The 14,657-nt window shown below is 50.1% G+C and overlaps 1 protein-coding gene across 5 annotated transcripts in view; it reads right to left on the bottom strand.

Annotated features, from left to right (window-relative positions):
• The window catches only part of GAB2 (GRB2 associated binding protein 2), a 108,202-nt gene that overhangs the window by 35,154 nt on the left and 58,391 nt on the right, over positions 1-14,657 (bottom strand). For 4 of the 5 annotated variants that reach the window (XR_011329008.1, XR_011329007.1, XM_069808542.1 and 1 more), the window contains exon 2: positions 7,590-7,890. Coding sequence is in view for 2 of the 5 variants with exons in the window: in XM_069808541.1 (XP_069664642.1) it covers positions 7,590-7,890 (301 nt within the window). In the remaining 3 variants the exon portion in view is untranslated. Of the gene's footprint in view, positions 1-486; positions 1,196-7,589; positions 7,891-14,657 lie in introns of those variants that run through there. The other variant, XM_069808543.1, reaches the window with a different exon arrangement.

Here is a 14,657-nt window from a genome sequence, read left to right as displayed (position 1 = left end):
TCGGATACCCTTGTGCTGGGCGCCTGCTGGGAAACAGTCATGAAGAACTGGAGTATTTGGCTGTTGGTCTTTTTTAAAAGCTGAGCATAAATTTTCTTTTTTGTTGGTTGATGGTTTTATTATTTGTGGCGAGATTAAGAGCATTCTTCGCCTATAAACCTGGTGCTCCCACAAACGGCCGCATCGTCTGCCAGTTCCCATCAATGCTGGGTATGGTCAAAGGGGACTCAACTGACATGTATCTTCCAGAGGTCTCACTGGGATGGCAGAGTTATGGGTTTGCAAACACAAGGCTGACACATCTTCAGGATTTTTCCAGTCCCACCTCTCCAAAATGTCCACAGCCACAATAAAACATCTAAATAATAAAATCCTAAAAATTCCTACACTTCCTAATCCCAAACTCTTAAGAAAATGCTGATCCAGCATTGCAAACCTCAGCTATTCAATTGCATCAGAAGCTTGGCTTTCTAATCATGTAGGTACCTTAAGAACTTTTCTCTTGCTTTCTGGTTTCTGCATCCTTGCTTCAGTCCTTTTCTTGGCACCCAGATGGTCTAGAAATCTGCTCTCAGTGTTAAGGACAGTGACCATCACAGCAATGTAGTCCTGACTCTGGTCCTGCAGTGCTTCTGGTAATACAGCATGATGAAGAGCTGAGTACAGCAAGAAGAATAAGGTATGGAAGAATAGTCGGGGTTGATCCTCATCTGGTGTAAATGAAATGATGACAAATGACACCGTTTGAAGATCCAAATATCTCAAAGGTCTTGACAGCAATCCTGAGATGGGTGGGATTCATCTCAGCAGAGTTTTAGGAGTCTACAAAGTGGTTGTGTCCACCTGAGCTCATCAGTCCTGGTTCCCTGGAGAGCTGATGGAAAGAAATAGGCACTTCCCGGGTGCAAATGATTCACCTCATTTTAGACATCTTTTTCCATCTTCTCCCCAAAAGTGGACAAATTATAACCACCAGCACGTCTCACTCTCAATGACGTTGGTTCCCTCTCCAAAATGCCAGGGGAATCACAGCAAGGAGACCCTGACCTGTTGGTAGAGGTCAGCAACGATCTCTCCTTGTTTCTGTCTTCTAGGAAGCAAATTCCAGGTCATTAGTAGCTCTCTGCTCTTCAGCAGACTCATTAACACCTGAACTAGCTCATCTCCAAAGGGAAAGAGGGGAAAAAGAGGGGGGAAAAAGGCAGCAGGCACTTAACTGCTCTCAAGCTGCTCCTTTGTGCCAAGACCACTCCATCTCCAGTATTGTTTACACTGAGATAAAAGCTGAACAGTGTCAGATCTTAAAATAACTTGCTGTTTGTGGAGCAGGAAAAACAGGGTCAGGGAAGTTTGGAACAAATTTAAAGAGGCAGGATGGCTAAAGGATGAACTGGGACTCAAGCAAGGAGGCGTTCGAATGCACCTGAAGTTCAACCATGAGCCTGCTGCAAAGTGAGTTGGGGTCACCAGGTCTCCCCCATCCATTCCAGACAGGCTGGGTCAAGTCTGGGGCTGAGACATGACATCTGCATTTGCCTTCGCAGAGCAAATCTGTGGCCAAGGCTGTTTCTTTTGTTAGGAAAACTCACAACATGGTAGAGAAGGATGGGTGGGACTGATCCAAATGCCCTTGAGATGTGCAACCAGTGGATCTAGATGTGACATATGGTCTTTTAAAAGAAGGAGCTCCATGATGCTGAGTGCAGAAAGTATTGATGGGAACACTGAGGAAAAGGCTACATCTGTATGTATGGTAGGTTGTTGGGTGAGAGGAAAGGGCTCAAGGCTCACGAACTCCACATTGCTGTCCCAGTGCAGGCCACTTCCAAGTCCCAGGCTGGTCAGGGGACATCAGATCTTTGGGTAGGTGAATGAGACGTGGGAAGGTGGGATACATGAGAGAACCCAACCAGATCTGCCCCATCTACCCCATGGGTTAAGCTCAACTCAGCTGTAGTTACAGAATCATAGAATGGTTTGGGTTGGAAGGGACCTTAAAGATCATCTAGTTCCAACCCTCCTGCCATGGGCAGGGACACCTTCCACTAGACTCATCGCTCGCTCATCGCCATTTCTCACTCATCACTTGTCATAGAGTGTCATACTGTCTACTGGGGGACAGACTGACCTCCAAATGAGCTGATATCCAAGTACAACCAATACCACGGCTTAAAGATGAAGTCAAGACCAATCGACTTGCATCAACAGAAGCTGAAGAGTCAAGTCCTGGCGCAGCTTGAGGGCACAAGGCTCCACAAGGGGCTGCCTGCTCAGCTGCCCTTAGGTGGCAGTGCTGCCTGTAGACACCGAAAAAAAGCACATCAGGGCCCGGGTGCTTTCAGGGACACAAGGACACCCCCACATCTCCCTCCTTGCCCCCATTTCTCAGCCCCCAGCATGGCACTGGGCTTGTAACTCCTCCAGGGTGCAAGCAGGGAAGGAAGGAGGCGTGTGCTGGGCACAATAGCAAGGAAGGACCTGGTCTTCTGGTGGTCATTAGTGTTTCCCCTCCACCTGGCCATGGAAGAGGTAGCAGCAGCAGGAATGTGGGGGCTGCCCCAGGGCCATTGCCTTGTGTGAGCTCCCCAGTGCCCCACTCCTGTGTGCAGGGATGGCGAACACCGATGATTTGGGGGAGGTGGGTGGTGTATGACATGCAAACGTATATGTTTACTCTAGTCTTGCTACCTGCAGCCTCTTCACTGAGTTTTTGGGCAGCTCCTGTCCTCCCAACAAGTCTTCAGGGGTATCTTTGTGATGGTTTTTCTCCAGCCCACCTCGAGCTCCCTTTGCTCGGCAAACACTCATGCAAACCTGGCTGCAAGGAACTGATGGGGTGGGGGGCATTGCTGGCCTGATGCTGGGACCAACAGGTTTTTGGGGGAGAAGGAAGGAGGGAGCAAAAGCAGCCATATGGGCTCATAGCACAGACTTGCAGGCAGCTTGTGTGAGCAGGCAGCAGGTTGGGGAGCAACCAGCCAGTGACCCATATGGGACTCCCAGCCAAAGCAAGTCAAGTGGGTACTAAACCAATAAATTTGCTGTCATGGGCTGGAAGGGGGCAACCAGTGGAGGGTCTGGGGCAGCATCAAGCCGAAGAGATCCTCAGTAGAGACCATGTACGTGGGGCATAGGAGCTCTCATCAATGTAAGTGGAAAGTGACTGGTGTCCAAAGGCTGATCTGGTAAACTCTGCTGGAGTGAGCATGGCTGTGTCAAAGGAGGAAGGAGAGACACTCAGCTCTCCATTAAACATTGATGCTTGGCCCTGACTTGCGTTCAGTGAGACAGTAAAAGCCTTGGGATTGCTGGAGATCGATCCCAGCTGTGACGCAAAATGCCAGCGCTGAGCCTTGGAGATGGAGCAAGGAGTGAGCCAGAGCCTGGGACTGCCCTGGCACAGCCCCTTGGCAGAAAGCAGAGAAATAAATACAAGAAATAAAGTCCCAGATGAAAAAAAAGAAGACGACATGCCTGGGCTGGGTGGGGAAGGCCACTGCTGCCAGACACAACCCATTGGGGCAGGAGCCCAGCACCATCCTTTTCTCACGCCCCGTCCACCCTCTCCAAGCTCAGAACAAGGACATTTACTCACCCGGCAACTACTCCCTTCCCCGCTTCATAGCTGGGCTAAACCTCTAGCATTAATGCCATGCATAAATAAACTCTTAAACTCCCCCCAGGTGTTTGCTCCGCACTCACAAATCTGAGCCCCTGAGAAAGCCCCTGCCCCACGGAGGAGGTGGAAAAGGAGCTCCATGGAGGTGCTGGGGGTGGCACAGTAAATTGGGATAGAGTTAATAAAGGTATGACCCCTCCAAAATAACTAACTTGTGCATAGGACCCCTGCAAGGACATGCTCACTGCAAGGACATACATTGGTTCACTAGAAATTAAATTGTACGCTGCCGTAGCTGCACCTCTGTCATATTGGGAATGGGACAAGGCGGGGTTTGGGCTGAAGCATCAGCTCCAGAAAGGGTTAACGGCACACAAAATATGTTTAGTGGGATTTGGTATTTTTTCTAACTCCAACAAACAAAGCATATGAGAAAATCCAGTTCACAGCTTAGCCCTGGCTGCCTGCCCACTAGGGCAGGGAAAATGCAGATGGTTTGAAATACCCACGCGCCTGCGTTTCTCCCGCAGCCTGTGGCTCAGTGTTCCCGGCAGGTCTCCCCGCATCGTATTTGAGTCAGCCGAGGTAGCACCAGTGCAAATTGCAGTGTAAAAGCAGCGCTGAGCCAGGAGCAAATCTACTTTCCTTGAGCACCATCGCCTTGCTTGGACCCGCAGAGGAGCCAGGATCCTGCAAGGCTCCCCTTGTTCAAAAATAGTAATTAGCTCTCAAAGTAAATAGGTGTAAACAGAAACAAAAAGCTTTGCCACAGTCTGGGTAAACACCTTAGAGTCAATTTAATTTCCCTTCTCCCAGCAGATGTAATCACACCACTCTGCAATTATTTTCAGGTCGGGGTGGGGAACAAAGCCACCACGGCGTCTTTGCGGAGCGGCTGCTCCTCGGCGGTGCTGGGGCAGCCGGCGGTACCTGCCGCTTCACTGACATTTAGGTCCCTGAGGCTGAAACAAGCTTCCTTTCAATGAACCAGATGTGTAATGCAGCTGGCGATCAGCTAAACCAGCAGCTAACCGCAGCATGACATTAAAACGCCTAAACTCCATCCTATTTCTTAATCCTTAGAGTCCCCCAGTCTAGACAGGACATGAAGGACTAATGTGAAAACCAAGCGACAGAAAATTTACACTCTTCCATTGAGCTGTAAACAGAATGAAGAATCAAAGGGTATAAATTCGTTTGGATTTTTAATTTTTTTTGCCTTTTGGGAGCACGGGCAGCACCCAAGCATGGTCCCAAGCTGGTGCAGGGGGTTTGCAGCCAGTTTGCATCGCCACGTGCAGCTGCTTTCGGGTTGCCCATTTACTCACTAAATTGTGCTAAAAAGCAACTGAAAACCTGTCTTTTCCCTACCATCATGGGGAGCTGCTGAAATAGGCTTTTACCCAAACTGCCCCCAAAGCTAATGAGTTTTTCCTCCACCACCGGTGGGTTAAAAGCAAACTTGTGACCAGTGGCTGGGGCTCAGCTGATGTGGGCTATCCCTTCAAGAAGGAGGTAATTCAGCATGTGATGGCAGCTGTAGTAATCACCTTTGCGAGTGATGGAGCAATTCCCTGGCTGGCATGTGAATATAACCCAGCCAAAACAGCCCAGCTTTGGGGCTGGACCCAGCAAGGCTTTCAGGTCAGTATAAAGCAGTCACGCACCCAGGAACGAGCACAACCAGAAAAATGTGCACAGTGGCTTCCCCAGCAGTTTCTGATCTCGTTCCGTCACACTGCCTGTCTGCTGGGAGAGGGAGGTTTAGTTAATTAATTGCTACAATTAGCATGGAGCTATTCCTGCCCATGATGGTTACCTTTTCCTCCCCTTTTTAGTGCATCCAATTACTGACTCATTCATTCTCCAAGGCAGAGGCTACAAGGCACAGAGAGGCTTGAGGATGAGGGGGTGAAGATCTGAGAAAGAAATGCCAGATGTCTCAAGCTCTGTTTCTACCCAGGAACTCTTTTAATCTCATGCAAACTTCTCATACTCTCCCATCCATCAACCCATGGCTTCAAGGAGGTGATGAACAGGGAACACAGCAGTTACAAATATTGCTACGACTGTTTTATTTCTCCCTCCAGCTGACACATATGAAGGATGGGCTTATGTACTCCAAGATGGACAAGACTCCCAATAGCCATCATGCTGCAGTGATCCCTCAACCTCTCTGCCCAGCCTCGGGCCGTGGGTCCTTCAAACAAACATCATCTGCTTTGGGAAATTGATGATTTATTTGCCATTACTTAGCAGGGACGGTGAAGGAAAGGTGAGTGTGGGGTCACTGCTTCAGTAAGCACCAAAGTGAAGAACCAGCCCTGAATAATTCATGCTCCCTTTTTTCTGCAGCATCTGGACACATCTGCTGCATTCGCCGTTGCAGGCTGTTTCTCAGCTGACTCAGAAAACCATGCTTTGGCAGCTGGGTACTGTTTCAAGTGGGTACTTTCCCTACACCATTAACGAGCTGTGATTTTGTTACAAATAGGGATTTTTTTGTCCCTCTTTTGCTGATGTCACTCCATGATCCTGCAGGGAATAGGGCTCGGATCTCTGCAGCCTGACGAGCCCTATGTGCCCTTTGGGACAGATGTACTTGCAAGCGGCAGATTGTTTTTCCTTTTGCTGCCCAGATTTATATTTCACTGAAGTCCAGTATCGATCCCACTGCTGCTGGGCTGAAAGCTCATTTTACTAAATGGGAAGAAAAACAGTTCCCCCAGCTGAATGTACGTGAAATGGAAAATCCTCCAGCAAAACAGCTCTTAAAAAAGGGGCCTGAACAATTTCACTGAACCTCGAGGACTGCGCTGCTGACATCGGAACGGGATGTAATTTATTTAGCCTGACCTTTCCCTGAAAGACCGCGCTGGCAGTGTTATCAAGGATCCTTTCTACCACTTGTACGCCCATTGCCAAGGTGACGTCCCGTTTCATGCGTCAGTTGGTGGAGAACGCATCCGCGCTGCTGTGATGCTTTGTTTGCTGTCCTGCTTGACAAGCTCTTGGCAGGGTTTCAGCTCCCACGGATGGCAGCTGCTCTGCGACGGAGCAAAACAGATTCAAACTGGACGTTATTATGGGGAGTTTCATCTAGACCGAGCACAGGACTGGAGTCCCCTGGATGAGACGGGACCATGGATGAGATAAAGCAAAGATGCCCAGAAGTGCTACCAGATGTAATGGGACTGGTGGGTGACTGCAGAGCTGCACCCCATGCTCACCCCCCACCCCATCCCATCTCACTCGGATTTATGTGAGCCCTCATGGTGCCGGGGAAGAGGAGGCAGCTCCCCGGTGCTCACCGCAGAGGCTTGCCACAGTGCAACTCAGTTTGCATGGTGGAGCACGACCGGTGGAACAGGTCCCACCGCTGCACAAAACCTCCCACCGCTGCACAAAACCTCCCGGTGTTTTCCTCTCCCCTCCCAGCATTTTCCCAGTGGGTCCCAGGAGGAGATGGGGATGCAGGTGGGGAAGACGTGTCTGTTCTTCACATGAGAGCCTGTCAGCAGTGGGGACAACCACAGCAGTGAGGGACATGGTCCCAGTAAATCTCCCCTACTCCACCAAGGGATTGAGACCTCTGAATGAGGGGGATTTTCACTGCTGGTTCCCATGACTCTCAGTGGGACTTTGGTGATGGATGAGGACAGAGGCTGCAGCTAAAAAAGTCCCCAGTCCGCACCAACTTCTTGTAAGACACTCAAAGGTCTACAGTTACGGGGGGGTAAAAATGAATTAGGTGGCTCACAGGGGCAAAGCCTGCCCTGCTTCAAGATGTCAAAGGTAGGAAAGCCTCATGGAGGCTTCCTAAGTGTCCATCCATTCCCCACTCCAGCACTCCCAGCCTTGTGGTGGGCTGCACCCCCCTCCCACAGGTCTGATCTGAAAGAGGAGCCGGACCCTGTTGTGAGGACAGGACAGGAGATGCTCTTGGCCACGGACACAGCTCTCACGGTACCTGTGTTCTCCTCAGACTGGTTGAAGCCACAGATCTGGCAGATGCTGCGAACCCACTTGTTCATGTCGTCCTCGGTCTCAGCCACCAGGTAGAAGGTCCTGTCACTAGTCTTGATGTCAAAGATGTAGCTGTCTTGCAGCTCCTTCTTGTTGAAAGTCAGGCCTGCGTCCACTTGCTCGCAGAAATTGAGGTTGATCACACGCAAAGGTTTCTTGGAGTGGTCATTTTTGTAGTACTCCAGGACGTCGGGGTCGCCACTCATCCGACCGCTGCGCAGGACGAACCAGCGTTTCTTCCATGCCTGAAACCAAGAAGAGAGGAAGCATGAACCCCATCGGTCAAGTTGTGAGGGCCAAGAAACCACTGCCAGGCACAGGGTGGCACAGATGGACATGACACCTTTCTGCCCTGGGATGCTCTAGAATGCTGTTCAGGACATCCCTGCAAGAGGTGCACAAACTCAGCTCAGTTCAATACTCAAATCCCACTGGTTATCCAAGAGAATTAAATACGGAAATATCATTGTAGCTTAAGATGCAGAAGTGCCAGTCTTGAGGCTTAGAGCAACTTTGCTCCTACTCCACGGCCCAGCTGCGCTCCCAGGACCCAAATACCCTTCGCTCTTTAATGCGAGATAATCTGTGGGGCGGCATTACCAGCAATTGCAGTGCTGAAATGCCTTCCAGCAGCTCGAAGGAGCTCAGGTGCTTCGGACACAGCGCCCTGGGTATCGTGCCCTTCAGAGAAACCCCTGAAAGCATCACAGCGTGTGTCTGCAGATACCGACCGCGCCAATCCCAACTCTGTTTAAATGCCAGGATAGAAAGGCTAATAAAACCAACGGGGAACTGGTTTGGTTTTTTAAATATCAGGAATAATGCCAGGGAGACCCATGGAGAATCCAAGCTTCATTTGTTTTTCAGCATCTTCTGCTACCCGGTACGTAGGAAACTCCTTAGCAAAGGAAAAGGTTATCATTGATTCTTCTGAGTACTGCCAACGGCGGCCCCCAGCCAAACCACCCGGGGAACGGACACAGGGGTTTACGGTGTTTGAAGCAAACTGGCAAAATAAATGTCAGCCATCAGCCCTGGCACTGGGAGCTGCGGCCTCTCTGCTTTCCCCATGCCAAATGCAGTTGGGAGCCCACAGGAGGGGGAATAGCCACAACGATAATGTGCTAAATGCTATGACTTGTATCACACAGAGAATCGTGCAGGTGTATCTCCCCATCCCATGGGCTGGAGGGGTTATTTTTGGGGGTGGGCTCTGCACGAGCATCCTGACACCTTTGGGAGGGATGCACAGGGTGAGGGACCACTTTGAGCTGCTCCCCATCGCAGAGCTATGCTGCCTTGCAAAGAGCTCGGCTCCCACAGCGTATGGAAGAGAAGGACTACATCTAAGCGTAGTCCTTAAAACATCTGAGTTTGTTCAGGCTCCCTTTGAAGGCAGTGAAGGTTTGAGAGGTGAACAAACAACGTGGGCTGGGTACGGCCCAGGCGGATGAGCGGGGTGATGTGGGGTATCGCCAGCGCTCCTGCATTATCTGATGCAGACCTCAGTTTGCGCCAAAGGACACCAAGGGAGGGGATGTGATTCCCACTATACTGCCCCAGCCATGGATATTTGCTTGTTTTATGAGCTTTACCTTAATTATTTTTTAAAAATATCACCAGTTTTGGGGTTCACGTGATTATGAGAGGTTGGGGCATGAGGAAGCACATGATGTCCCTAAGAAGGAAGAACCAACAGCCACAAACACCTTTAGTAAGCCAAGAGAGCCCATGGGACCTCCATGATGCTCCCTGGGAGGTGATCACAGCTTTGTGTGTTGGTGATGGGACATGCTAGATCTCAGCCACCCAATTGCACCAGGATCCTGCAGTTTTGGAGAATTTGATGGCTGAAATAAGGATAAGAAACCCCTGTGATATTTTCTCTGAATTGTCTAATTTGCAGTGTACTTCTCAAAGGCTTAAAAATAGCTTTTGTTGGTGTGTTTGAGATTTGTAACCAAATTAGTTTTGCACTAATTCTCAAACTGGCTCCAGATGCCAGGAAAGCAACTTCAGTGCAATCTTCCAAATGCAGCGGAGCAGCAAATTACTTAGCAAGAGGACGTGCAAGGCTGGCAGATTTTGGGTTCATCCAGGAGACGTTCACCCACTTCTCATCAAAATGGCTGCTTTTAGATGAAAAAAAAAAAATGCACACAGCAGAGCTGCGTCCATCAGGGAGGGAAAAAAACCAATTTCACCTGGCAGCAGCAATAATTTTCTAGCCCGTCTCCTCAAAATGGATCACCCAAAATCAGTGGGAAACAAACTCATGAACATTTTTTCTAGCTCTAGGTGAAAAATGTCCTGTTAGTTTCTTCCTATTAACACTGAGCCATTTCTTTGCAGCCACTTGTCAGGACTAAGACATGGGCACACATCAGTGAGGGGGCCTGAAAGAAGATCAAGTTGTGCAACCACACAAACCACCACCTGAATGAAGACACATCCAACACCAGTTCTTGCTACTTGGCTCATTGCTTTCCAACTGTTCAGAGTCAAGCCTTGCAGCATCCCTTCATGGCTGAGAAGTTGCATTAAAAAAACCCACAAAGTACAGAAGCTAGACTCCAGAATTTAGAGCTTTCATGGAAAAAATAGGAGGAAATGCTGCAAGCAAGGCCAACGATGCTACCACAGCTTCCCTTTTTATTGCCAATGCGAGAGCCACAACTTCTCTAGTGGTCTTTGGTCTGTCTGGTAGCAATGGAAAGCCCCACACAGTCAATATTTGGTAGAGAAAACAGTATAACACACGCAGTCTGGTGGTATTGGGTAAGTCCCAACATAAGCTGGTTGCAAAAGAACTGCTCTTGCCAGGACAAAGTTTCTTGGGAAGCTTCAGAAACTGGAGTATCACTGCAGGGTGGGACCCTTGGACAGGGTAACAGCCCCACCAACCTGGGATGATCAACCTGCCCACCTCTGCCTGGTGCCCTCCTGATGATAAAGAGTCACCAGTGTTCTAAAACATCTTTCGACCCAGAAAAACAGCTCACGGCAGCAGCGTCTGGACTTGCCTGTCCTGGACAGGCAGCTGCAGGCAGCACAGCTGGATGCGTCTCCCACTGCACATCCCCGCAGCAGGACCAGCCGTTCCTGCCTCCTAAGATCAGCTTCTGAGCCAGAGGAATAAGCATTGACCACTAGAAGAGAATGGAAGGAAATAATAAATAGCCAGGCACCTTCTTATTTTTGTGGAGATTTCCCCCATTTCTTTGAATTTTTGAGCACTGAGTTCAGCAGGTGTATTTTAGTTCTTCCCCATGGATTTGCTATGTCTCCATTAAGAAGAGGGCTCAGCCTGTGTTTGCCAGGCTGGGGCTGCTCTTGGAGCATCTCGTGGCACTAATGGAGCTTGCTTCAACATATAGTAATATGTGGCAAAGTATACACAGCCTGCAGCATGTGGCCCATCCTCCTGGGACACCTATTTCCCCATTCAAAGCTATCAATATCATCCAAATCTTCCATGTTTAGGTTTCCCTAGAATATCACCTTCCTGCAAGAGGGTGACTTAAGTGTCTACTGACCACCAGCTGCGACAGCAGTAGGATGCATAGGATCCATATGTGCATGGCAATCGCAGCCCATGCCAAACCAGAGGAGGATGCAACTCCACGTGAACCTACCCATTCTGTTTCCAAGACCACCTTCTCCCACCACGCGGCTGTGATGGCCAACATGCATCTCCTCCTCCACCTGAATTTTCCTTCTCTCCTTATTTCTATTTTTTCCCAGCTCCTTCAAAGCCCCTGTTTCTGTCAGCCCGCTCCTGCCAAAACACTGTGCCTCACCGACACGTGGTGTGAGCCAAGGACTGTGTTTGTTTAACAGCTTTACAACGTAGAGAGGCCAACAGCTTAACAGCCATAAAATGGTGCCTTTGCGGCACAAATTTCCAGCTGTGTGGTCCTTTGCCTGCATCAGTTTGCTTCACAGTTAAATTACAGCTGCTAAAGGCCCTTAATATCATTGAGAAATATTTTGATGCTTGGCAAGTACTTCTTTTAAAGACTTGTTTGTTAAAAAAATGCCCATCATGCTGCCAGCGCAACGTAAATCCTCCCTGGGTGCCGAGAACCACGACTGCTGCTTGATTGCTTTCCACCTCAACGGTGCCGTGGCAAGTTAAAGTTTACAAAACTGACCCCTTTCCAGCTGGATGCTACCTGGAATTGGTTGTTTAGGGGTTGGGGAGTTGGGTTGGCAGAGAGAAGGCAGTGCTGCTGGATTCGTTGGCTGAGTGCGCTTAGCAGAGATGCTCTGGGGGGCTCAAGAAGGGTTTGGGACCCTTCCTGTCCCCTCGGCTGGGTGAGGAACCAGGAGAGCCCAACCAGAGAGGTGGCTGCTCTTGAGCAACCTAGATAGCATCACGGGAGATCATGAGTGAGGTCCCTCATGTTCCCTGTGGCTGTCCTGATGGTGCAATGCTGTGACAGAGCTGGTGGCATCAGTGCGGAGGGCTCAGACTGGCCCTTGTCAGAGAATCTGGAGACTCCAAGTGCATAATAACCCAAGTGCCATTAAGGACATGTCATAGAGGACATTCGGACAGCATCTCACCCTCTGATCCCCTGTTCTCTGCCAAGTGATTGCAGAGACCCACCCTATATATTGTTTCACAAAAAAAAGAGGTGAGGAAAATAATAATTTCTATGTTAGCAAAGCCAGGTATCCATCCTCAGGGAGCTTGCTAACTGCCACAAGCCTAAGAAGGAATCAAACAGTAAATATAGTGACAATACAGAGAGATGTCTCTTGGTGGGGCCTACAGGAGTAGCCCTCCCAGTATTATCTTAGCTCAGAAGTGAGGAGTTGGAAACAGTCAGAGGCTGTTAGCTTTTATTTGAAAGGAATGTTCTTTCAGTTAGGATAAACTTCTGAGCCAGACCTCTCAAATCTTAAATATTAATAATTTCACCACCACACCCTTATAGCATATATTGGGATAGGAGAAGAGAAGAGAAGAGAAGAGAAGAGAAGAGAAGAGAAGAGAAGAGAAGAGAAGAGAAGAGAAAATATATATTTCCCAGGAAATCTCTCTGCCCTACTCCTTCTCCCCCCACGGCCACCTTTGTCCTTGCGAGTGCAGCACATCACCAGTGTGAAATAAACCTTCCAAAATCTGATCTGACACAAATCACAGGATCTAATCCGAGCTGGCAGGCGGGATGAGCGACTTAGCCATAACATCAGGCAAATTTCTCACACCGGGATGAAGCCAGGGACTGAGCGATTTGAGCAGGAAACCCCACAGCGGGGCAAGCAGGCTCTTGTGTCCCGGAGTCGCCCGGAACCAGAGAAGCCCTGGGTGCAGGATGGCTCCTGCCATTGCCCCCATGGCCACCAGCTGCCAGCAGGGATGCCACCATGCCCACGAAAAGCCCCGAGCCTGTCCCAGCCCCACATGCCCCCAGTTTTCACTCTGCAGTGCAGAGTGGTCTTGCACCCCATCAAGCATGTTCGCCCTCCGGCTCCTGGCGTATCTGGTGTGACAGAGAGGAGCTCACGCTCCAGGAGCACGTGAGAAGGACCGCGACACCTGGAAAGGTCTCACGTTTCTTCCCAGTCACCGTGTCCCCTTGCTGTCCCCTCCCAGCTACCACCACTTTAGCCATCCTGACAAGATCATCCCTGGGAAAGGGGGATAGAGATGATGGGGGTATCCTGAGACCACTTTTCAGGTGGCTTGGCTCACTCAGTGGTGTTATTGTTTTTGCCATGCGCAACAACGACGCTGACTGTAGCTGTCGGACCGTGTTACCCCACGCCAGGGCTGACCCTGCCCTGGCCACCCCATTCCCACAGCTCTGCACAGGAGACATGGTCCCTACTGCAGCCGGTGCTACCAGCAACGGGGAGTGAAGCCCCATACAGGAGGATTGTAGAATAACCTATTGGTGACCTGTATAATAATGTTGTCTTCCTTTGTGTCCCTGAGGGCTTTTTATCTCATCTGATGGACAGGAGGATGCTGGTTTTATTATTCATGCACGAACGCCTATCTCCCCTCCCTGTGTTAGCGCTAACTCAAAGGAAATGCAGCTTGGAAGAAGATTTGCAAGCAGCAAGGAAGCCCCCTGTGTCTGCTCCGGTAACGGTTCTGCTGGCTGATTGCCCCCACACAGCCCTGATGTCCCCGAGCCCAGGAGCAAACAGGAGCTCCCTGAACCCCCTCCTGCCTTTCCAGACCCTCCCCCCATGGCTCTCCAAGCACCTTTTCCTTGCCTGCTGCCTGCTCTCAGCACCTTTCAACACGATGCTGGGAACAGACAGGTCCCAACCCCGCTCCTCTCACCCTTCAAAGGGATGGAGACTGATCCCCGCTAATCATGCGTCTGCCACGGCCGAGTTCACAGCAAGTTCGTTAGCAGCATCGCTTTGGGGGAGGCTTGATTGGCAGCGTTAATAACGCCGCACTGCAGCGGTGAGACCCTGGAGGGCACGGGAAACCTTGCTGGGGTACAAGGCAGCTCTTCCTTGGCTCGCTGGGGGATCAAGGGAAGTAATGGTGATGCAAAAAAACCCCAACCCAGTGTGTATCTCAGGCTGTCAAACTGACCTTCCGTCTTGGGATTTTTTTTTTTTCCCACTGCCAGAGGTGTAATTAGGCTTCAGAGCACACGCTGAATTGGTACGTGCAAAACCCATCCAAGGGCGGCACGGCTGGTGCGAGCCTTCCCACACCGAGCATCACTCACAGCTGACTGAGATGGGGTTTGAAGGAGGTGAGGCTCAAACACAGACTAAAACCTATTTGCAAGATCATTTAAAAACCCGTTAGTTTCAAAAACAGCTCCTGCCATCGGAGATGTTTGCTACCAGGGAAGGGAGGGGTTGGGATGGATCAGAGCTAATGGTATCCTAGTGTGAGCTGGAGGACCCATTCCCCTCTGCGAACGTGACAGGCGACAAAGCAGTGACACAATGTGGAAAACATTTCCCTCCATATTTATTTTACGGGAGTTCTCCGGTTGGAAAGATTTCAGTAGCTCAGTGCTGCATG

Source organism: Haliaeetus albicilla, chromosome 20 (assembly GCF_947461875.1).
Source record: "Haliaeetus albicilla chromosome 20, bHalAlb1.1, whole genome shotgun sequence".
Classification (NCBI taxonomy): Eukaryota; Metazoa; Chordata; class Aves; order Accipitriformes; family Accipitridae; genus Haliaeetus; species Haliaeetus albicilla.
Note: the sequence above shows the minus strand (reverse complement) of the source record. Positions and strands in the feature narration are given on the sequence as shown.